This window comes from Sturnira hondurensis, unplaced genomic scaffold, assembly GCF_014824575.4.
Source record: "Sturnira hondurensis isolate 20B ecotype Veracruz unplaced genomic scaffold, ASM1482457v3 Scaffold0004474, whole genome shotgun sequence".
Lineage (NCBI taxonomy): Eukaryota > Metazoa > Chordata > Mammalia > Chiroptera > Phyllostomidae > Sturnira > Sturnira hondurensis.
In genome coordinates this window covers 13,441,613-13,467,935 of record NW_028077105.1, presented here as the reverse complement: position 1 = coordinate 13,467,935, position 26,323 = coordinate 13,441,613, and the positions used below count along the sequence as shown (strand labels likewise).

Below are 26,323 nucleotides of genomic sequence, written 5' to 3'. Positions count from 1 at the left end.
ATATATTATCCATCTTTCAAGTTCTGCAGGTGTGTTATTTTCCCTAATGTCAGGGAATCACAGATGTCTTTCCTCTGAAAATTGTAACAGTGTCTGTATAATGCAATCTAACTCAAGTTTAAATTTGTCTGTTGTATATTTGTTCTCTCTTCTTTTTCAAATGATCAGACACTCCAGTTGTTAAAGTCAAGCATCACCTTTCAGTATTCTTCTACTCTCTACTGTGCTGACACTGGGACTGCTGAACGTGAAAAAGATATTCAGCATTTGTACACTGATTTATTTCCCTCCTCCCATCTCCAATGCTGACAGCAACTCTATACTTGGTTCCCTAATTGCCTTCTTCAGAGTTTGCTTTAAGAATTAAATGCGTAAAGCCTGTGAAAATACCTGGCATTAACCTTGGCATTTAGCAGGTCCTTAAAAAATAATGTTTGGATGAGAATCTTTACATAGGCCCCTTTGCAACTGAATAACATCTGTGGCTTTAAGAATAGGTGATGCGTTCAAACCCCACGACCCCCTCTTCTCCAGCCCCACCTACTCCTGTGAGTTTTGACTCTGTTTCTTTACTCCCTATTTAGGGCATCATTTTGGTCTTCCAGGTCGATCATCTCTGAATAATCTCTTTTCTCTCTTTTGGTATCTGTACTAATGTGTAAATCCCACTATTCTGCATCTGTGATATCTTTGAACTCGTCATAATCCTCTCCATCCCATCTCCTAGAATCAAACTCTTCTTTCTCTCCTTGAACTTAGCCTAATTGGTCTTTTCAATTCCAATCTCTCCAAAACATCTCACACAACGTTTCCAATTCAGTTTCTCTTTCTAGGTTCCCTGAGTGCCAACCAAAGTGAACTGCTTGTGGTTTTCCTGTCTATGTCTGAAATGCAGGGAGATCTGATCTTATTCCTGAAGACTTGGGAATTTAGCAAGCTTGGGTTCGAATCTCCTCCCTGCAAGATGAAACACTTAAGCTCTCTACATCTCAAACCTCTCTTCCATAAGACAGACACTGTAATACACTCTTCCCAAAGTTTTATAAGAATTAAATAAGATTAGTTTAAAAGCTTAGCAGAGTAAACACTCAACAACTGATAGTCACAAAAGCACATTTCAAGATATTGTGATTATGCACCTTAATTGATAATCTCTTTAGTCTTTTATGTTTCTATCCTTAATTTTACATAGGCATATCCTATCAATATCTCAAGACCCATTTCAGTTTTTACTTTTTTCCATAAGATCTTCTCTGATAAGTCACACTAGAAGCACTATAGTTTTTTAGTAAACGTCAATAGTTAAAGAGAAAACAAAAAATTGTGGGGTGGGGCATGTACATATATTATTTTAGTCTGTAATTTTAACAACCTTAAGAAATAAATGTTGTGAAAAACTGAGATTCAAAAACAAAAATAAAAATGCAATCAACCTGCCCTGGCTCATGTGACCCTTTCTCTCCTGCTTCGCAGTCAGGCTCCGCTGGAGCCAGGCTCAGTTGTTGAGTTTCTTCTTTTGAGCAAATGTACTTGCTCATAGAGACAGATATGTCTTATCTTATTTTTTCTTATAGGCTGTCCAAGGAACAAATAAAATGTTATTTATTTTTAAAAACAGAATAAAACTCATTCTATCTTGTGATCACCATATAGCACCTTTGAGCAATTTAAAAATCCAAGACCTTGTATAAAATCTGCATGATCTTATTTTGCCTGTGTATCTTGGACATTTTCTATTTCATCAAATTAGGAATTATTTCATTATTACTAGTCAATTATTCCCAGCAATGCTAAAAAAGACTAAAATAGTAAAAAATAGAATAATGACATAATTGTCTAGAAGGATAATGCAATTATCAAATAAATACGTCATGTGTTGTTCCACAGGTTGAGTAAGCAGTGCATCATAGTTCAAGAAGGCACAAGAGGAGCTTGAAGGCATTTTTATGGTCTACTTCTAGTTTCACTGAACACAGCTTAAAATTTAGAATTTTTATTTTTCCATCCATAACCACAAAGTGAAGAAAATCAAGAGAGGAAGACATTTCAGTGATTTAGATGAATCAGAAGATGAACTCAAAAAGACTGATAGCAGTATGCTAAACTTTAATAATTAGGGTTAAACTGAAACTGATCACTCAAGTGAAATCTCAGATCACAAATCTTCAGATGACAGTATATTTTCTCAGATTCAAGAATCAAGTGAATAATACATTTCAAAAGTGAAAAAGGAAATGTGACATTCTCATTCAATTAGTCCTTCAACTAGAAGGACTTGATCATGCAACATTTTGTGGCAAGAAGCTGAACCATCTCATTTAGTTAAAAGGTATGTTGCAGGACTCTTTCATCTTTCATAAAATTGGTGTGCCAAAATTTACAGTTTTAAAGTATACAAATGCTAAAGAAATGTGAAGGCAGGTATAAGAAGAAAATCGATAATGTGTACATTTTAAAAATCATTAGATTTATCATTCTAATTACACATTTAAATATAAAATATATTGCAATTATAAAATAAAAAGGACATAATCTTTTTGAGAAGATTAGGAGCCATCAAAGATTTCAAAAATTCAACTGTTGCTTTTGATGATACAAGTAAGCATATGCTAGAACTTAATAAAGATGTATTGGAAATCTGGAATTGGTGTCTGTAAATAAATACAGTGCGAGTTTATCCATTATAGTTGATGAGCAATTAATTCACTCTATAAATATATCCAATTAGGAGTATATAAACCTTCAAAATCAGGGAATTGATGAAATAAACATTTAGCTTTGCTATGTTTAAGTTCTTATAAAAATTTTATCCTTGGTTAAAATTTCTAATCACCGAAGTTGAATGAATATTTATCCTTGGTTCTGTAACATTATTCTAAACAATTTAAAATATTTGAAAAGCCATTCAGAGGTCCAGGTGGTTATTGGATGTAACTATTTATCCTACTATACTGAGAATAGCATGCATATTTTCTGGGCCTATGTCACATACTTATCAAGTTATCCTTAGTCACGAAATTATTTATTCCGTCTCATCCTTTTTCTGGACTACCAGCTTGGCTAGGAAATTCAACAAACACTACTGAGTATACATCAACACTTCCAAATCTTTTGTTTTGAGAAAACAACTGGATGTCTGGAACTACTACAGTGATTATGTTTTTGTGAAGCAGTATTTTTTTAGAGGAGTGGGAAGTATGGCGGAATCTTGCTTTTATTTTCTCCAACACTGACACTTGAGCTCTGAAATACATTGGATTAAGCCATTAAGTAAGAGTAAATCTGATACAATTACATTTGAACTCCACTCAGCAGGATCAAACCAAAAATGCAGTTAAATGCCACTGCCGTTCAAGAAAATGTTCTTAATACAAGGTGAGTACAAATGAGGGTACTAATTCCTTGACGCTCTGTCTAGCTGTGGATTTAAAGCCCGTAGAATTGAAACGCCGGAACATAGGCTGCCAAACATACCTTACTGTAGTCAAAAAATTTTGATGGCTGAATATCTTCAGTTAGAAGAAAAACACAGAAAGTGGAATAAATTATCTTGACATAAAATAAACCTAGGCTTAAGTAAAAGTAAGATAGTAGCTGGGATTTCAATAGTTCGATAACTTCTTAGGAATAAACTTTAACTTATATTGAACTTTAATCATAATGGCTACAGACATAGAAAGCTGAAAAAAAAAAGTGTTACAATTACTAAACCAAAGCACTAGCCTTGGGCCTTGTGCTGGGAATTTAAATCGATTTATTTATCGATAGGAAGAGATAAAGAGATCTGTGAGCCATGTGAATTTTACTTAGAGAAATTTGTTTACTTTGTTGACTCTGCTGAGCAATGCAGGCAATTCGTTTGGTCCAGATAGAAGATGATGAAAAGAAAATATGAAAATGCCTAGCAAGATCATGATTTTCTTCTTAAAGACCTTACCTTAAAAAAAAACTGTTGGTATGGCTGTCACTTAAGAAAAAGGTGCATAGACACAAAGTATTAAAAAGAAAATTGGAGTCAAAAAGTCGATGAAGATAAATCTAAAAGAATATATCTTGACTATGTGTATTATTACTTCTAAAAATCAAAAGAAATTAAGACACACACACACAAAAAACCCTTAAATAAATAAAATATATTTTTAAAAAGCCCTGGCTGGTGTAGCTCAGTGGATTGAGCATGGGCCTGTGAAGCAAAGGGTACCTGGTTCGATTCCCAGTCAGGGCACATGCCTGGGTTGTGGGCCAGGTCCCAGGGGGACACATGAGAGGCAACCACACATTGATGTTTCTCTCCCACTCTTTCTCCTTCCCTTCACCTCTCTCTAAAAATAAATAAATAAGATATTTTTAAAAACCCACAGTGAATTGAGCCTCAGTATTGCAGCTAATGTCTACCTTAACCAGTTTTAATAGATCTCTCATAAGATAATGACAACTAGACATTAGGCCTAAAGTAAAAGTGGGAGTTACCAGCTTCAAGACAGCCACCGTAAGACGGCAGGGTCTCTCTTTCTCTCTTCTTCTCTCTCTCTTTCTCGTTCTCTCTCTCTCTCTCTTGTTCTCCCTAGCACTCTCAGCCACCTTGAAACAGGTTGGGGGTTATTCAAAACAAATCATGCTGTAACACTGACCATCTACCAGGGGTGTCCAACCTTTTTGTGTCTCTGGGCCACACTGGAAGAAGAAGAGTTGTCTTGGGCCACACATTAAGTACATTGAACACATAATCACAAAAAAATCTTATAATATTTTAAGTAAATTTATGATTTTGTGTTGGGCCACATTCATCCTGCAGGCCACAGGTTGGACACCCCTGAATAATCAAGAGATCTAATGATGGGTTGTTAGGTCATTAAAAGTTAGCATTTCTGGACAGAGGAGCTCTTCAGTGTCCACACAACTCCTAAAAGTATACATTTTAGTGAGCATAGGAGAGAAGGGAGGGAATTTCAGGGGAAAGGGGGGAGGATTTACAGGAACTAGCATAAAGGACACATGGACAACAACTAAGGGGGCGGAAATAGGAGGGAGGTGGGGAGCACTAGGGGGTGGACTGGGATGGGAGTAAAAGACAGAAAGCTGTACTTGAATAACAATTAAATAAATTAAAAAATAAAAATAAAAAACCAAAAAAATAAAAGTATACATTTTAGATATATGTCTATCTACTCCAATTGCCACAGGACCAGTCTTAATGGCACAAACTCACTTCTAGATTTAAATAGTTTTTTCTTATTTTTTTAACTTAATATAGAGTCAGTACAGTAGAATATTAGATATAATGAAATGATCAGATCCTTATACTTTATGCTGGTTTCGTAAATGATCCCCGTCATTGAAGTGCAGATTATTACTACAGAGAATCAAAAAGGGTAATTCAGCTCGCCTTCTGGTATACAGACAAAATCTTAGCTCTAAAAAAATGTTAAGACTATCTTAGAAGTATTCTATTTAACAAGATAAAAGGCAGGTCATGGGGACTTATGTCATAGTGTCAGCATACTTCATTCATGAGGTTTTTCAAATTTGAACAGTAATTTGGAATATTTTGAGGGTTCTACAATATTATGCAAAGGTAATACTATAACCCAGAGGGAAAAATTAAATTATATTGAAAAAACTCATTACCAATAATTAGTAATAAACTTTAGCTAAACAATAACAGGTGTTCCACAAACCCCAAACAGAAACAGATGGAAGCACAAATGTTTTATAAATACTTGATATGTGCAGAGCAATAAACTTGGCAGGAATTATGTTATTCTCTAATTGTCAGTCAGAGTCAAAGTCTTATCAGTTATATTTTTCTCAAATTAATATGCCTAGATTAAATCTTGTTTCTCATTTCTTATTTTTTAAAATGCAAGTCATTAAATACCTTTTCACTCTATCTTATGTGTTATCTCACCAGTGAAGATAACCTTACTAATTTTCCTTCTGTACATTAGTAACGCTTTACATTATTTGTTACATCAAACAAGAGGCTTACCATACCGGTGATACAGGTTTTCCTTCTCCAGGTTCTTCCTTTCCACATTCCCACCCCACAGAAAAATGCTGATCTGCATACTCTTTACTTTTTCATACATTATAGCAATAAATCTTCAAAACCATAATTGAAGGTAGGTGAGATGAATTAAGAAGGCAATTGGAAAGTCAATGCGTAGTATTAGGAAAACTAATCCTATAACACTTTGGAATTATTTGGGGGAGTTAAGGTAAGTAGCATGGCGCTAAGATCGGAATTCACAGCTGTTTAGAGAGTATTCACATGAGACTTCAGAAGGGCTCTCCCTGTAGTGTTTATAGGAAAATCCCCCTTAACTTTTGCAGAGATAGTTTCACTCTGACCATAATATGTTATTAAATTTTCAGAAAGAAATGATTGACATTGTGACTATTAAGCTGTCAGCATGTCTCACTGACTCTGGACATGTATGGTCTTTGTGTCCGGTGATTTGTTTGAGAAATTTTATCTTATGATCAATTAGTAGCTACTATAAAACATTTAGGTAGCACAAGAACACAATTTTTTCTCAGATAATGGAACTTAAATCCTTATGATCAACAATACAGATTCATCTGGTATGTAACTAAACAGTTAGTAAATCTTACAAAAGCAAAATATGTGTAGAACATAACTTTCTTAAACTATCACCGCTGAATAAATTGGGCAACAATTCTATTATTTAAAGTTGAATTAATAGTGTATGTAAACTGGTACTTGTCAAGGCTGAGAAGTTTTCCTCTATGTGGGATGCTCCCTTGGACAGGCAGTGGTGAGATGAATGAATTAAAAAACACAGTCATAGGAGTATTTTGTCATCGTCTATGAGACGCTTTGTCAACAGTCCCACAAGGTTGCTACTCTGATCTCAATTTAAAATGATGAACACTGGAGGTCAGGTGGAGTTCAATGATTTGCTCAAGGTCCAATGTTAAAAAAGGAAGGTGTCAAGAATTATGTCCATATTTGTGTACAAAGCCCTCTATTTTCATCACACTGAACTATCTTCCTGTGTTTACATCTAATTTTACTGTAACACTATGCATATATGTTAACACTAATCATTTTTACTGAGTGAGTTATGCTTTTCAGCGTTTTCCTTCTCATTTCAGTTTCTAACTCATTAAGAAAATAAAAAGAAAAAGAAAAGAAGAATAAGAAAATGAAGAGGAGGAGGAGGGGGAAGGAGAAATAAACTTGAATGTTACTGGAATTCAGTAATTTTTTTCCTGAGAGGGAAAGTTCTCATGATCTTCTAATTTTCTAGGACCTAGATGTATTGTATAGTTGTTCTAGACATGGTATGCCTATTTGCTAATATATGCACAAATTATAACAACACATTTTATAATGATTTCCATAAAAACACTTGGAAAACCAAGATACAGCTTTCTTTAAACAACCTGCTATAATTATGCTAATGTAAATTAGTTCTTTCCTTAACAATACCAACTTCTTAGAAATATTTCCATAGTATCATTAACTTTTAAAACTGCAAAAAGCATAGCACGAGTCAAGCCTCCTTCAACTTGGGGTGGTTAACACACTATGCAATATACAAATAATGTGTTCTAGAACTGTACAGCTGAAACCTATATAACTTTATTAACCAGTGTCAATAAATTTAATAAAATATTTTTAAAGACATAGCACACTCAAGTTACTCATTCTTAATTAAGATGTTAATAAAGAATTATTTGTTATACTCTGAGTAACAAAGATAGAAGAGATAATAGATAAATTTCTGTAAGTAAAAATATAGTTCTCCATTGCATTGATTATTGACTCCAAGGATGACTATCTCCATCAGCAGTAGTTCTCTGAAGTGACTAACTCAAGTTTATACATGTGTGAGATAACCAGTTTTGAAAAAAATTTTAAATGTTTAAAATGTGATGAGTTTTAATATGAATTTTGCTCACTACTAAATAAATATGGATTGTTTTATTGTCTTAGGTGTTTTCTTCTAAGTTTACCAGGTATAAAACAAGATGATTCACTTTTCACTCCAAGATATTATTAAAGATATTAGCATTTTTATATATAAAGATATTAGCACTTTATTTAGCTTTCAGTTGACTACAATAGGCCATGCAGTACTAGAAGCTAAAATTAAAAGCCCTAATGTGGGTTATTACTTCTTTTTATTGATTTTATTCTAGATCTAACCATGCATTTATTCAATATTTAAAAAAAAGAAAATACAGTTTAGTACATAAAAAAGCTGACAATCTTAGAAACAAAGACTATTAAAACAGACAAGTACAAGAATTGTTTGGAATACCTGGTTTTAAATCCCCATGGACAAACATGTCAATCATATATCGACAGAATGCATACTGATCTGACAAGAGTAGAAAGAAAAAGAACAATGAAAAAATGTCATCAACAACTTTCTTTCTTCCTAGGGAGAATTGAGTTAACAAAACAAACAAAATAGTACAATTCTATTTTGGTTACCACAATTCTGTAAAGGAATAATTTCCACTCCTAGGAACACACTGGGGGATAAGACATAATAAACATACAGTTCCATTTATTTCATACAAAAAGAATAATCTTAAAAATTGAAGCAGACTAGTTTAGGGTAATATTATAGTAGTTGTTTTTTCAAATCAAAACCTTTGTCACCAAATATATTACAAAAGCAATTATATTAAAACACAATTTTTCTCATCATTGTCCATATCCTCAAAAATGAAACAGAAGTTTTGCAAGAGGAAATTGTTTCCAACTTGGAATGTTTTACCAAATATTCACTCCCAGCCCTTCTGTTAACTGTCTAAATGAAGCAGCAGAATGTTTTCTAGAAAAGGCAAGCAGGAGGCCTAACCATTTTGCAATCTGCTACAGGTCCTCTGCATGAAAATGCTCTTCATTTAGGAGAAATATTATTTGGTGCAGATTTGCAGTATTAAATAATATCACTGTTAAGCTAATTAATTTAGTAATCCTTATTACAAGATCATTTGTGGTCTTGAAGAGTCTATGGTCTGGGGAAGTGGTGAGGAAGAGAAAGGCATGGGAATTGAGAATTTGGAACAGACTTGCTTAAAAGGATTTTAGACGTGAGTTTGTTTTCTTTTCCCTCTAAATTAAATACATTGTACTCAACTGTAAATTTTCACATAACTTCAGATTTTAATGAGGTCATGCCAACCCAAATCTCAGTTGATGAGTCATTTTATAAGTTTTACCACATCTTTTTTAAAGTTCACATATTCTGAATTGAATCTTGTTCAAGATGAAACAAATCCAAAGTCAGCTTTAGGACCAAGAGAGTTTATTGAATATATACAACATGATACACCCTTAAGTTCTCCAAATTGTGTATAGCAAACATGAAATAATAAACCTTGTTGCTGTATAAATACACATAAAAGGATTTTTGTAAATCTCACTCTTTTTAGAATATTAACTGCAGTTTTGAGTATTTCATTTTATTATTAACCTCTGCAGAATCTTTGGAAAAATAAATGCAGTTATTACAGTTGATGTAAAAATATAATTCTTTTTTTATGAATACCTAAACATGAGTAGGCCAAAACCCATTAGGTTTCAAACATGTGTATGTATTTTGACTGTTTAATTGGAGTATCCTTTCCCACACCTGAGGTCTAAAGTGGGAGGAAGGCTGCTTGTGGTGTAAGTCCAGGAATCTATTTGCTCCTGAAACATACTGAGGGTGATAACACAGGTTTCTGACCCCAGGTCCTGGAAACCCTGTGGTACAGGAGGGACGTGAGATGAAGGTAGGGAGTATTCATCTTTGCTGGACATAACTCTTTTCTTTAGCAAAATTCTGCAATGAGCAATTTATCTCTAAGTTAAAGCTAAAGCAAAAGTTTGTTTTCCTTAAATAGTGGATTTGAGGTTGAGCAAGTATGGATGCCCCGAAATAGCCACTTTTCCCTTTGTTTCAGTAGCATAAGTGACTGGATTCCTTTTAGATTTGTATTTCTTACAATTCAGAAGCAAGCCGACAGCGCTGGACGGGAGCTAGTTAGGGGGTGGAGGGACTGAGCAAAAAAGAGAAAGGACTCACGGACATGGACAATAGTGTGGTGATTGTGGCAGGGAAAGGGATGGAAGTGGGAAAATGATCATGAAAAAATACAATAAAAGAGGCAATGTAAATGTTAGAAAGATGGAGAATTTGCTTAAATGTAAATTTCCTAGCCCCATCACTCAAATATTTTTATCATTCTATCAGTCTGGACCCAAGGAATACACACTTTTAACAAACTTCTCAGAAGAGTCTAATTAGACCATACTTCCAGCATCACTGGCATAAAATCTCTGAACTTTTTTCTCACAGTGATTCCTAGCAGCACTACAGCAGTCAACAACAGCAATGGAGAATGCGTGTGCGTGGCAGAAGTTCAGAATGCAGGGACGACTTAGAATGCGATGGGATTGGACAACCCTCACTGATGAAATATTGTTCTCTGTCCCAAGTTGTGAGAGGGTGTTTATAACTTGTGGAATAGTATATTGAAATAGCTGCAATCTTTATGCTCCAGTGTTTTTCATTTTGCTGAATATTGACAGTATAATGAAAATAGCTTATATGTTAAATTACTAACAAAATAAAGTGCTTATATTAATTATACCAAGCATTTTATAGATCCAAATGCCATTTATTTAATTAATGCACCAACAGTCCCATGAGTTTTCAATTTGAAAAAGAAACTCCCTTATGAATTATAAGAATGTTTCTTTTTGAATCTAGAATAGTGTTTGAGTTACAACACTTAGGTGGTTTCTGTTATGTTTAAATGATGCTATAATTCTGCATTCTAATGCCAACATATCAATAGGAATATGAGAAAAACATTTTAAAACTATTTTAAATTAGAGATTTTTAATATTTTCAATTAGGATGCCTATTTCCACCTGTCTGTGGTGTTGAACTTAACAATACACAAGAATCATAGGCAATTATATTTTGGGTAGTGCCCAGTGTATCTGCTTCGCCCATCTCAGGATAGACTAAAATCACGCTTTTCCAACTTTGAAAGATTTATTTTATAAAAATGTTTTTACACATAATTCAAATATTGAAATGGAAAATTTTTTCTTTGAGAAAATCTGAAGTGTTCTATCATTCTATCTTCAAAGTTANAAATAAAGTGCTTATATTAATTATACCAAGCATTTTATAGATCCAAATGCCATTTATTTAATTAATGCACCAACAGTCCCATGAGTTTTCAATTTGAAAAAGAAACTCCCTTATGAATTATAAGAATGTTTCTTTTTGAATCTAGAATAGTGTTTGAGTTACAACACTTAGGTGGTTTCTGTTATGTTTAAATGATGCTATAATTCTGCATTCTAATGCCAACATATCAATAGGAATATGAGGAAAACATTTTAAAACTATTTTAAATTAGAGATTTTTAATATTTTCAATTAGGATGCCTATTTCCACCTGTCTGTGGTGTTGAACTTAACAATACACAAGAATTATAGGCAATTATATTTTGGGTAGTGCCCAGTGTATCTGCTTCGCCCATCTCAGGATAGACTAAAATCACGCTTCTCCAACTTTGAAAGATTTATTTTATAAAAATGTTTTTACACATAATTCAAATATTGAAATAGAAATTTTTTTCTTTGAGAAAATCTGAACTGTTCTATCATTCTGTCTTCAAAGTTAGGCAATAATAATTCACAAAAGGTAACGTCATATTTGATCACCAGTTCTTAGTATTTTTTTTCTGAAATGAATATCCGTCTAAGGATAACACACTGTCCATTTCTCTCCTTTCTGACTCTCAGGGAACAATGGTGGATGTCATTCACCTGCTGCCTCCTCAGTGCTCCCTGCAGAGTGGCAGCTGAGAAAAAGTGCATTTTGGGTGCAGAATGTCAGCAGGAAGCAAGTTTTTAAAAAATTCTAATGAGGACTGAGCCCATGTGGTCAGTGCTCTATAGAAATTCACATTAGCTATATTTTTCTTCCTGACACACAAATATCTAGATAGTAGTTCCGAAGGAAGGAGGGAAGGATGGAAGGAAGAAGAATGAGCATAGCAGTGGGGAGGTTTGATATTTCCTCCCGCCCAAATTTGCAACAGCCCATCAGAAAATCAGGGAGCAATGTTCGATCACGTCAACCCTTCTCATCTTACTTCAAACAGATTAAGATGGTTATAAAAATTAGATGACATGACATACAATTATGCAGATAAGTTTATGGTAGACATGTATATACTTACAAATCTTATTCCCATCATTTTAAATAGAAATATGTTGTTTATAGAAATAATACTAAGGGCAATCGCATATGAATATATTTGCATGTACACTACACAGGGGTAGGCAAAAGTAGGTTGACAGCTGTGAGTCCATGAAACACAGATTTGAGTCTTGCATTATTATTTATTAACTACTATATTACTTATTTATATTATGACTGTAAATCTACTTTTGTCCACCCTGTATAATTAAATAATTACCAATAAGTGTGTGTTCTCCATGTAGAAATCTCTTTCCAATAAGTAATCTCTTTCCTATATTTATTCAAAAAGAACTATTTAGAAATGTATATGAAAAGAATACCTCAAACTCATTAGGCTTAATTTAAGCTAAGGAAATCAATATTCTCTTTCCCAAAAGAGAACATATTCAACAATTTTACTAAATCATCAGTACAAGAGTCTCAAAATCAAAGCCACCTCACAAGTAGATTATTTTAAAAAGTCTTTATGTTTGGTTAAAATCATAATGTGATTAGATTTCATAAATAAATGCTCTTACATCTTTGCTTAATGTGTCTGAAGAGATATATCAGATGTTAAATTTTTGATGACTTACCTAATGATACATTTATTTAATTGATGGTAGCAGTTCTCAGTGAGAAGGTTCACTTTAGCAAATGCATTTGTTCAGCTGATAAAATCACATTTGTGCTTTTGTTTTTAATTTTAAGTAAAATTTGAATGTCTTTTTAATAGATAAATAGCTCTTCACATGGAAATAAAAAACAATAGATTGAAAGTGAAAATAGTAATATAATTTTATGTTTAATAATTCTTATTATTGATAGAAATAAAATACAATATATGTGACCAGGAAAATAAGTATTTATTTGAAATGTTATTATTTGAAAATGTTCTGGTGATGTGTCTCCATCAGTAATATACACCTCTCCCAAGCCAAATATGCTACAAATAAACATAAAAAACTGTATTCATATTTCTACTTAGTTCTTAGTGGCATTTTTGTCTTGTTTCATGTGATTATTTTCTTTTTTAAAAGACAATTTAAAATGCAATGCATTTTAGGATATTGATAATCATTTAAAATAATGTGTCGATAAATCAGAAGATTAATTTTTCTGTTTACCATCACAGTAAAATTATCCATTCAAAATATTTTTTATTTACTATGTATTTTTTTACTCAAATTATTTCATAAATAACATATAGCTTTAAGAGAGTCAATAATTACTATTTTTAATTTTTAAAAAATAGTATTATATTTAACATTGAAAAATGGTTTGGGGATCCCCAGTTTGAACTCCATTTCTATCTTTAAAAATTATATTGAAATAAATAAAAATTACCTAAGTTAAAAATTGTGTGAATAACTAAAAAATTATTTTTTAGGTTTTAACTTTTTTTTTTAAATATTGTATTTATTTATTTATTTATCTTTAGAGGGGAAGGAGAGAGGGAGAGAAACATCAATGTATAGTTGCCTTTCGTGCGTCCTCTGCTGGGAGTTGGCCTGCAGGGAACCAGACTGCAACCCAGGCATGTGCCCTGACTGGGAATCGAACCGCGATCTTCTGGTTCGCAGGCCTGAGCTCAATCCACTGAGCTACACCAGCCAGGGCCTAGGTTTTAACTTTTTTGTTCCTTCCTTCTATTCCCTTTTTGAATGCTTTTCTTCTTACTCAATATATAAATAAATATTTATGAATATTGCTTTTGAATTCAAGGATAAAATGAGCCAAAAATAAATACAAGAATGGATTGCAAAAACAAATACCATATAGCTGATTTTTATTTGGAATCTTTAAAAAAATGTGTGGATTGCAAATTTTATATCTTACACCTTATAATAGGAAAAGTTACTTTAAATTTCACTGTTCAACTAGCTTATTCAGTAAGTTATAAAATATGTTCATTAAAATATCCTAGAAACCATTTCTTAATTTTAGCCCACAAATAAAAGTATTCTAACCTATCAGAGTAAAGAAAAATATTACTTTGCAACACCCCTAAGAAACCTGCGTAGAAACAGTCACTACAGAGGAGATTCCACATTCTGCCCTGGGAGACTTGGGACCACGTAGCAGCAGCCAGTGCCAGGAATGGACTCAGGGAAGGACAGATTCAGGGAGGAACCGAACTGTGAGACAATAAGGCCTTCAGCTGCCCTTGTAAAACTCCACCCTTTCATGTTTCCCTAGCACCCTTCGATAAAACATGTTTGGGATTGTATTTCATCTCTACTTAAATGCTTTATTACTATCAATAGGGATGTAAGTCTGACATCACTCTTGCTGAGGACCAGCACGATATGTCAGATAGAAGCCTCACATGCATGTAGCCATAGAAGCTGGCAAAGAAATGTGAGAGTTCTTTTCCTTACACCTTCCTGCCTAGTAAATTAACTTAGTTTAATAATTTGATGTATATTCTAAATTATGTGCCCTTGCAGAAGCAACAGGAATGTATGGATACTTTTTATAATGTTTATTCAATACACAGATAAACATATAACCCCTGAAACACTCCATGAGAATGATTATTTTTCCTGATCTACTTTTCTCCAAAGAGTATACACTGACAATTTTTGTTCCACATCTTAATAAAAATCCCACTTTTCAAGAATTCAGTGTTTATCACCGATCTTTAAATAACTTCAGATATTAACTCAAATCCTCTTTTATAAATACTTAAAAGTTCATCTTTAAATATGTGGACACATTTGGGTAGTTCTATGAATAAATTTTAATTCCTAACTTATTATACTTCTTTCCAGGTATATTCATTTATACAAGTATTTCTCTCCCATTTGGTGTCTGATCTCAGTCTTTTTCAGATTACAATTTCACTGTATCTGCTTCTTGCCCATTGTTCCCTTAGAACCTGTAGCAGCCTCATCTGAATGTTTACCTTTCTGTTCATGCTTGGACACAGCTACAGTCTCTTTCTCGTCCTTTTCTTTGGGTTTGGGTGGTGCTTTCTGTACTTCTTTTACTTTGGCAGCTGTTTGCTTCACTTTCTCCTGTTTCCCACCTCTCAGTTCCTTTTTAGTCTTTTCTTCTGTCTTCTCCTTAGTCCTGGTTTTCTTCTCTTCTATGTAGGTGTAAGGAAAGTCGAATTACTTTTGTTCATTTACCAGCACAACATTTCACCCTTTGCTGGTTGTTAAAAACAATTTTAAAAGAAAGAGAGTAGAAAAATAGTACCTTGAGATAAATACTTGACATAAACACCATTATCTGACATTTTTATAGTTTTTATAGTTTTATAAAACTATATTTTTATAGTTTATGAAGTGCCATGCTAGAGAACCAAGTAGAAGGAAGAGGAGGAGGAGGAGGAGAAAATAATGTCGGACTCTTCCCTAATTTGTACATGAAGACATTGTTTTTTCAGGTAGTTAGGGACTTGGTATGGTAATAAGGAGGCATTTAAAATATACAGGGGATATATATACAGGTGTGCTCAATGAAAAACCATTCTCAAACCAAAAAGCTCAATTCAAGAGATCAGTTAAATGGATAGAATCATTTTCTTCCACAATTGAATATCTTAAAAGTCATTCAAGAGACTTAGCTGTCAATACAGTGTTTTTAAAAGATAACTATTAGGAATGCAAATGTAAAATTACTTGCACTGGTGGTGACTAATAGGAATAAAATGACAAAATCCTTTAAACGATGACTCCAAGACATTCATTTTCTAATGACTTGGTTTTAAAGAACAAAAAGGGAGCAAGAATTGACATTAAGTCCTGCCAATCCTAAGTCAGAAATAATAACTAATGACTTTTAAAGTACATAAATTATCTTAGTAAACATGAAGAGCTATAAATTGAAATAGGTATAGATATCTATGAATTAGATTACATATATGTATTTTCTATACAACCATATTTTTATTTTGATATCATGTATATTTGGAAGGAGGAAACTGGGAATACAAATCTCAATTATTTGTTTAAAGCAATAATAATATAGCACACATTTGTGGAAAGTTATTTACAATAGATTCTGCAGATTGGACATTATGTATTCTAAGGGATCACACATAATGAATAGATACCGAAATAAGTATACTACAATGCTGTCCTCTCATGTTATTTATCAGTGTGATAGTTAACCTTTATTGTCACTCATGTTGAAGAATTTGATGAAAATATTTAATCAAGTACCTTGACTTTAGTGCCCTAAACAATAATTTGGAACTAAGACAATATTGAGAGGTCTAGGGAAGAGCAAAGAGAACATTGATAATGCCTGATGATTGCCAAACCAGAATTGTCTGCAGTGCTATATATTATTAAATGGACCGACATACCCCAAAGCACTGTTCCTCAGAAATTTTTCAGGGAGATGTTGATACACATATACATACACATATATACATTTGCATGCATAGTCTGTTTACATCTATGACTTCATAAAAACATAACTATGTAAATAAAGTATTTATGATTTGTGGCAGGCCAGGTTGACTCAACTTAGCCCCAGTGATCCTCACCTCTTTATATTCATACCTTTATATAATCCTTTACCCCTGAAAATGGGTTGGCCTAAAAGTTCACTATTAACCAATAATATGTGACTCCACAATTAGTCTACATAAGATTGTTACCTCCCTCCTTTTGATATCGGTTTCTTTCTTGCTAGGTTTGATGAAGCCAGCTATCATACTAGTGAGACCCACATGACAAAAAACTAAGGATGGTCTCCAGTCCACAATCAGAAAGAACTGGGCCCCTCATTCAACAGGCCTTGAAGAACTGAATCCTGTCAATATATATGTAAATGAACCTGGAAACATTCATTTCCCCAGCTGAGACCTCAGTTGGGACTACTGCCCAGTCTAACACTGCAGTCCTGTGAGTCATTGTGAAGCCAAGACTGAGCTAACCCATGCACAGACTCTTGGGTCATAGAAACTGTGAAATTATATACTTATATTGACTTTAGCCTAAAAATATGTGCTTTTTTTCCTCACGGCAATACATAACTAATATAGTATTAAATACATATTTATTAAAGAAATAATTGAATCATTTATCTTATAATCTTTGGAGAGAATGTTTGATTTATACATAGGTCACTTGGATTTTGTCTTAGTGCTATTACATACTAGTTACATGATCAGGCCACATTGACCTTTTCCTGGAGGTCAGTTTCTTATATATATATTTGTAGATTTATAAATTTATATGAATTTATTTTCATTCAAATATGTCAACAAAGAGAACTAAATAGAATAAAATAACATCTATTTAGTTATAAATATCAACTTGAGACTAAATGCTACCTTCTAGGAAAAAAGTGTCAATTTGCAATTCTACCATCTTAACTTCTATAAAATGATACTTGGTTATCTCATTGAAAAATGAAATAAAATTGTATTTGCCTCAAATATCTAATTATTTAACACTGTATAGATAAACCCATTGAATTTTGAAAATAGATCTGAATTTTAATCTAAATGACTTGTCCCTCAAAAATGCTGGATTAAGATCTCTGTACTGATTACATAAAACTTGTATTTTAAAATATAAAGAGGAAATCAAAATTTAATAGACATTGAACTATCAGGTAGAATTTATATTTTTCTAGCAACAAACAGTTCGTAGACAAATTTAGAATAGTAAAAGCTGGTACATGCAATCCTCCACATACTCAACATTACATTGATATTCTAATTGATTGTTTTGGCTTATCATTAAGAAACTTGGGGTCTTGAATAGTGAAAATATTAATCAAGATGTATGCATTACTTTTTCTTTTTAAAAATTAAATCATAAATTCTAAATTTTAAAAATCAAGCTCAAGGTATAATACTGGTCAAAAGCTATAAAATATATATTGTCTCAATTTCCTATTGCTGTAGTAACAAATTATCAAAAACATCTTCTTCAAACAACTTTCATTTAATATCTATCGGTTTCCATGGTTCGAAAGTCTTGGCACAAGGTGGCTCAACTATATTCTCTATTTAGGTTCCACAAGGCTAAAACCAAGTTTTCAACAGAGCTGCATTTCTTTCCAGAGGCTCTGGGAAGAGTATTGTTGGCAGAATTCTGCTCACACTCTCCACATGCCCTCCTCACTTTTCAAGCCAGCCATGGGGGAAGTGCTTTTCACACTTCAAATCTTTCTTTTTTGCACCTTTGTTATGCTTTTAAATGTTCACAAGATTGCATTGAGCCCATCTGGATAATCCAGGAAAATCTCTGCATTTTAGATCAATCTTAACTATTTCTGCAAACTCCTGTTTGCCATGTACTATAACATAGCCACTGGCGTGACACCAGGGAATGACTGTCACGAGGGCTGACCACCTATGGGAAGGCTCTCTATTCTCCTTTCATATGTTGAGGTGCTCTGTTTTCTTAAGTATTCAATTCTATTCATCTTTCAATATTAAATTTAAAATGTAAGACCAAATTAGTTTTATGTAAGGAAACACTGAATGATTACAATCACCCTACTGTTACCCCAAAATGTAAACTTTAACAGGAAAATAATTTAATTACAGAAATAATAAAGGGAAAATTTACCTTTTGCCACTGTCTTTGTTTCTGGTCTTTCTTTTTTCTCAATTTTTTCCTTGTGAGTTGCTTAAACAGAAAAGTTTATATTAGATTTAGTAGATTTATAGACCAGCCTTTCTCTTTACCTCAGTTTCACAGCTACCAAAATCATGAACTATTTCAAAGACGTATACATTAGTGAGTCTAATTAGGGAATAAAGAGTCACCAACGCAATAATAACTGAATAGAGCCCAGTTTTAAAGAGTTAGCGTTAAGACTTAGAAAGCATTTTGAACACTACTCTCATTTTCCTTTTTAAATTCATTATTACAAACAGATAAAGTTTTCAAGAAAGACAAAATGAGAGAGAGCAATTTTATAAGTATTTGTTGAAAGATATTTTATCAGAAAGAAGTACTCTCTTTAGGATTAATAAAAAAGAAATATTTAAATCAAGACTAGAGCTTTGATTACGCACAGTATTCATCAACAAGGACGCCACTAAATAGATCTCACGAGGTTGGACTGTCTCGTGCATTGACAAAATGCTTAGCTTCTCTGGTCCTGGCTCACCAAATGCCATCCACCCTAAGGAGACTCTGACAACAAAAAATGTTTCCCAATACTTCTTGGGGATAGTAACTTTGGCTGATTTATCTCAATTAAAAAAATAAGTAATTATAAAGAATGAATGCAGCTTCTTAATTAAAGAATATTAAATATGACACCTGAAATATTATACATTTCATTATCTATGTAATGTATTAATAAACCAAGAAGAATTTATTTTATGAACTTAAAGTTTACTTCCATAGACTGGTAAAACTTTGTATCTTTCAATAGTTTAAGGGAAAGAGTCCTGAGAAGTATAATAGCACATGTAGCTTTTTCTTATAATTCAAATATATAAACCTATGTGGTTTGTCACTTACCCAAGTCACCACACATTCTCAACATTTACATACTATTTATTGAAGAAAATAATGATAATTAAATAAATCACAGAAGATTAAATGATAATATAGACTTAATTAAATAGGTGGGGTAAGGAAAGAGCCAAATTATTGCTTAAAAATTGAGCCCAAATTCTTTCCATTTCTCCAACAATATATAATAGTAATGTCTATCAGCTTCACTTATACTATAAAAATATGCTTAAAATATGTGTTTAAGAATTGTTCTTTTAAAGTATAGTCTATACTCTCAGACAATACCCTCAATAAAGGGCTAATACCCAAATACATAAAGAATAAAAAGAACTCAACAACAACAACAACACAATCCAATTTAAAATTGGACAGAGGACCTGACATACACTTTTCCCAAGAAGACACATAAATGGCCAACAGATATGAAAAAAATACTCAACTTCACCAGCTTTGAGGGAAATGAAAATCAAAACCACAATGAGATACCATCTCACAGCTGTTAGAATGGCTATTAACAAGACAAGGGCCCTGGCCGGTGTAGCTCAGTGGATTGAGCCCGGGCCTGCAAACCAGACAATCGCGGTTTGATTCCCAGTCAGGGTACATGCCTGGGTTGCAGGCCAGTTCCCGGCAGGGGACCCACGAGGGGCAACCATACATTGATGTTTCTCTCCCTCTCTCTTTCCCTTCCTCTCTAAAGATAAATAAAATCTTTAAAATAAAAAAAAACAGGACAAGAGATATTAAGTTTTGGAGAGGATATGGAGAATAGGAACCCTCAGACTGCTGGTGGGAATGTAAACTGGTACAGCCACTATTGAAAACAGTATGAAGCTTCCTTAAAACCTTAAGAATAGAGCTACTGTATGACCCAGCAATCCCTCTTCTGGGTATCTCCTCACAAAATTTGACAACATTTCTTCATAAGGATATATGTATTCCTATGTTAATTGAATCATTACTTATGGTGGCCAACCACAAGTATCCTTTAATAGATGATTATATGAAGAAGATATGGTATGTATATATACTATGGAATATTATTCAGCCATAAGAGAAGATGAAATACTGCCACTTGTGACAACATGGATAGATCTTGAGAATAGAATGTTAAGTAAAATAAGTTAGATGGAAAAGAACAAGAACCATATGATTTCACTCATTTGCAGGTTGGGAAAGAGAAAGCAACAGACAAATGAATAAACAAAGCAAAAAAAAATTCTAATTGATGCAGACAACAGTATGTGACTACCAAGAGGGAAGACGGGTTTGGAGGTACAAGAGGGTGAAGGTGATAAATAAATATATGATGATGGATGGAAACTAAAGTTTGGGTGGTAAGCACACAATGTAATATACAGATGATGTATTATAGTACTGTATACTTGAAACATATAATCTTGTTAACTAATGTTGCCTTGATAAATTTGATTAAATCAAATGAGATAGTGCATCTGCTGTAGTAAAAAATAATCACCCATGAATGGTTTTCCCTGAATCTTGCAGATTTAATACCAATCTCATAGCTTACAGCACAACGTCCATCTGAAGACTAAGTGATCCTGGCAGCTGCAGAGCTACCGAGATGGCGCTCGGCTTTCCCTTTGGGGTTTTAGCTGCTCCACCTCTTGGTTTGCACCACAGAAATCTCCAGTACCATTTGGAATTATGGGTAATGACTCGGGCAATAGCTGAAGGAGCGCTACGCCAGGCTAAGCAGGGCACAATTGACACAAGGTGATGGGGCTAAAACATAATAATATCATAAAAACAAACTCCTTTAGTTAGTATACAGTACATAAAAAGGCATTTACCATGGAGCATTTTGTTTCTGATTTTCAATTTAGACAATTTTCTTGCAGCACTTACAATTAAAGGGCAACATATTTTTTAACAAAAAAATTTAGCCACTGTGTAGGCTGAAAAACATCATAAGAAATATCACAGCATTTCATTTGGTTAGAGTACACAGAATCTGATTGTAATAACTCTGCATAACTCAATAGCAGATAGGAAATGGGCACCTATTTCTAGAAAAGAAAAGGTGAAAAGATGGCCCTACTGAAATATGTGGATATTATTAATAAGTGAACATTCATAAAATAACCTTCTAATTCAAATTTTCAATGGTAGGTATAAAGATTGAAGCATGTTTCAACTGATCTGATTCATAAATATCATAAAACATCCCAGCTAAATGGAATGTTCCACAAAACAAGATAATTTAGCAGGTGATACATATTGTGGATACATAAATCAACTGAAATCTAGCCCAAGTATACAAGACATAATCTACTCTAAAACAAAAATAAACAAGTAAAGGAGAATTTTACTTCATATCATACATTGAAATGGATTATTGATGAATTAAAATAAAATATGAAATATAAAAATAATTGTTGAAACTTAATGAAATTTTAATAGGTATTGATTTCATCTTCGGATAAAGATTTAAAAGCAGAAAAAATCCTAAAGAAAATATTAACTTTTTTAGCCACATAAAATTTTGACTTTCAACATATACACACTCATACATGTCTATTCACACAGACAGAAACCTTTACATTAACTATAAAACTGAGAAAAATATTTGAAAAAGTAACAGACCAGAGACATATACCAAAATGACATGCACGCATATCACCAGGAGGACTAGGTAATGAGTGTTATAGTTACAAAAAAAATTGCTAAAACATGTGCTTAACTCCTTAAATCTTCAGATAACAAGCAGTTAAAAATAAAGTGAAACAATGTTTGTTTAAATGCAGTTTTTTAAAAGAGAATGAGAAATTAACTATGTACTGATATTGGAAATTCTCTAGAACATATTGATAAATTTTAAAAACCAGAATAGAGGACATGCTAGGTTTTGTGTTAAAAAAAGGAGTACACAATATACTGTGTTATCTCATAAATGTATAAAAGTGGTTTACTATGTGTGTGTGTGTGTGTGTGTGTGTGTGTGTAGGAAGGATGGAATTGGAATTTGAAAGGTGGGAACAAGGCAGGAAGCTTTTCACAATGGATCTTCACATGATAAACTGTATCTTTATGAATCTGTACTGTGTGTTCTAAACAAATAAATAAAAACGAAAAAGGTTTTTTAAAACCTCTAATCTAATAGGTAATCAAAGGATGCAAGTTAAANCAGTTTTTTAAAAGAGAATGAGAAATTAACTATGTACTGATATTGGAAATTCTCTAGAACATATTGATAAATTTTAAAAACCAGAATAGAGGACATGCTAGGTTTTGTGTTAAAAAAAGGAGTACACAATATACTGTGTTATCTCATAAATGTATAAAAGTGGTTTACTGTGTGTGTGTGTGTGTGTGTGTGTGTGTGTAGGAAGGATGGAATTGGAATTTGAAAGGTCGGAACAAGGCAGGAAGCTTTTCACAATGGATCTTCACATGATAAACAATGTATCTTTATGAATCTGTACTGTGTGTTCTAAACAAATAAATAAAAATGAAAAAGGTTTTTTAAAACCTCTAATCTAATAGGTAATCAAAGGATGCAAGTTACATAATGAAGTATGCTTTCTTATGTATCAAATTGGCAAATATTTTCTCTAATGACATCCTCATTATTGGCTAAGGCAGTCTCAAAATTGCCAGAGGAAAAACTGATACAACTTTTCTAGACAGTAAATTGGTAACAGAGTTCAAGAGTCTTAAGTATTTTATTTTCTTTAATCCAGAAATTATTCTCTTCAGATTTTATTCTAAGGAAATTATAACAATATAAGTAAAAACATAAGTTTATGAGCATCTAAAATGAGATTTAAAGAAGCAGAGGCCAAATAGAAGGGACCAATATCTAAAAACAACACTGATAAAATCCGTACCTTTCTTTTCAGGTTTTTCTTTTTCTTTTCCTTTTACTTTGTCTTTTTCTCGGTGTGTAACTGGAAAGAAACAGAAAATGCTTTTTTTAAGTAAACAGAATAAATGATCAGATTATCTTTGATGTCAAAAACTTATTTTCTGCCTTTGAAAATCTTTCCTTAGCTGACAAGATTTTACACAGCTAGAGGTTTAAATGTTAAGATAATTATAGCATTTTTCTATTTTTATTTCACACCCAGAACAAACTTATGCCAAAACCCGATCTGATTGCAAAGATAAGAATATCCTTCAGCTTTTCCAAATCTTTAACTTCAACTTAATTAAATAGAAAAGGAGACTAGCTCAACTCTGGAGAAATGCCAAAAATAAGAGAACAAAATTATACAGGAGATAATCTTTTGAAGCTGAAGCGAAGTATAATCAACCTAAATAGTATGTGTTAATCATCTAAAGAAACAATTCATGGGGGGGTGGGATGGGATGGGAGTAATAGACAGAAAACTGTACTTGAAAAATAATTAAATAAATTTTAAAAAATTGAAAAAAAAAATAAAGAAACAATTCACAATAAAAGTTTTGGAAAATATAGTGAGATGAGAGTAGGATGGCACCCAATTCCTTAAAGAAAACAGAATTTAATTTAATATGAACTACAATCCAATGAATTGATCTAGCAGTGTTCCAATTTACGTCATAATTTTACCCCACAAGTTAGTCATGCGTCTTACTGATGGTACCTCCAATCATCTAAGGTAGAAAAATGTGACTGATCTGGGATTTCCTTTTATTTTCCATTTCTTTTCCTGTATCAAACTTTCACACTTGTTTCATACTTCTCTTCCCCATCTTCTTGTATCCAACATTACATTTTCTGCCTATCACTTCTGTACACGAAATACAGAAAGAGCAGCTGCCGAGTGCTAAAGATCCTGCTAGATAAGACGAACTCCATTCCTGTCATCCAAGGGTCACCAAGCTCATGGATGGTGGATGCTAAACAATCACAAAGATGGTTAATTGCAGTTAGAATAATTACTATGCAGCAAATACTCCCAGTGGTATGTCAGTGCACACGATGAGACCTAATCGAGTCCGTGCATATGGAGAGGCCCTTTGGTAGAAGTGATATTTACAGATATGGAAGACAAGGGGAAATTAACCTAGTAAAGGAGTGCAGAGAGAAAGAGAAAAGAGACAATTTCAAAAATTGAAGTAGGATATACTTACTAGGTATATTATTATTACCCATATTATTACAATAATATCCTGACTAGTCTCTTGACTTTTAGGTATAGATTTTTCTGTCTTAGAGTAACATTGATAACATCAATTCTGGTTATATCATTGACCAGTTAAAAGAGTATCTCCTTCATGACTTAAGAATGGAGTCCGTCACATAGCAGGTGTTATATCAAATACACAAATATCTTACTGCTCTAGTCGATCAGACATTCGCTAATCAACTCAATCTTATCCACCAGGAATTTTCCATTGGACTTTACATTCCACTTACAACAAGCTCTTAGAGTTCCACAAGCAGACCATGGGCCCCGTGGATGTCAAGCATCTGTGCCTGCTGGCCTTTCCCCTGGAATTCCCACACCCACATTCCCTCCCCTCCATGCACCCTTTCCATCCTGGCTCAAATGCCTTCACCTCTATGAAATGTTCTTTGATCTCTGCTTATGTCATATAGCAACTATACCATGGGGATAACTCTATTTTAACTATTACATAACAACACTGTAGTTGTTCATATATCTGATACCCAGTAAGTGAAACCTCTTTAAGGACTACAGTACTACAGCATATTATTTTATTTTTGCGTCTGTGTTTGACCATATATGGTGTCTGTCACATAGTGGACTCTTAGTAGGTCTTTTTGCATAACTGAAATTCTAAAATATTACAAAGAGTTAATTTTATTTTATAGGGCCATTCTATTCATAATGATGAAGTATAGATCGTAACAAGCACTGTTTGTTTCAAACAGTTTCACTTAAATTTTTTATGTGTTAAAAATTCCTTAAGTAATACAAACCCAATGAGAAACAGGAGAAAAATAAATCATAAAACATTGTTTTTCCACATTCAATGATTTTTTAGGTGTTTCTGAGTTAGTAAATTGAATACAAATATCTGACAAAATAAGGAGAAGACATCAGTATTCACACATAGCCACAAATAACTTAGTTTGATTTCTTTGGCTAACTATTAATTAAGCTCAAAACCAAAATAAAATCTTGGCAAATACAAAACCTCTTTTAAAGGTTCTCGAGGGGAGACCATGTTTGTGAGAGATAAGCTGTGCTTTTGGAATCCTGGCGGGCAAGATCCCCAGGAGGACGCCTGCCCTGGGTCACTGCCTCTGTGAAGGGCCTGACCTCACCCACCGTGGACAGCTGGCTGCCCCCAGCACCAGAGGATTTTCCAGTTGACATGTGCATGGGTGTAAATGGGAGCATTAATAGGAAATCAGATGAGCAAGGGGGCTGAATTCGGACTCAAAGTCCGAATTATTAATGACCCCTATTACCCTGTGGGAAAATCTGGTTCCTCACAGGCTAAGTTTTGATTTGCAGACCCAGTCCTGAATGCTGGCATCTCCTTATGCCCCTCAGAAATGGCACCGTAATACTGTTTCGTGCAGCAGCTGGACACCTGTGCTCCAGGGGACCTGTTCAGAATGGCAGACGGCCGCTAAATCTTGCATGGAAACTCCAAACTTTGGCAAGACTGGCCTCAAATACCAAGTTTTAAAATTCCTTTCACCAAAACAATGCAGCCACCAGT

At 33.4% G+C, this 26,323-nt stretch overlaps 1 protein-coding gene across 1 annotated transcript in view; it reads right to left on the bottom strand.

Annotated features, from left to right (window-relative positions):
* Nucleotides 1-14,052: 14,052 nt before the first annotated feature.
* The window catches only part of LOC118986735 (triadin-like), a 98,284-nt gene continuing 86,013 nt past the window's right edge, over nt 14,053-26,323 (bottom strand). Inside the window, exons 6-8 of the mRNA XM_037045833.1 lie at nt 23,530-23,589; nt 18,776-18,835; nt 14,053-15,324 (exon numbers count right to left, since the gene is read on the bottom strand). Coding sequence (XP_036901728.1) covers nt 15,077-15,324; nt 18,776-18,835; nt 23,530-23,589 — 368 coding nt within the window. The 3' untranslated portion in view covers nt 14,053-15,076. The remainder of the gene's footprint in view (nt 15,325-18,775; nt 18,836-23,529; nt 23,590-26,323) is intronic.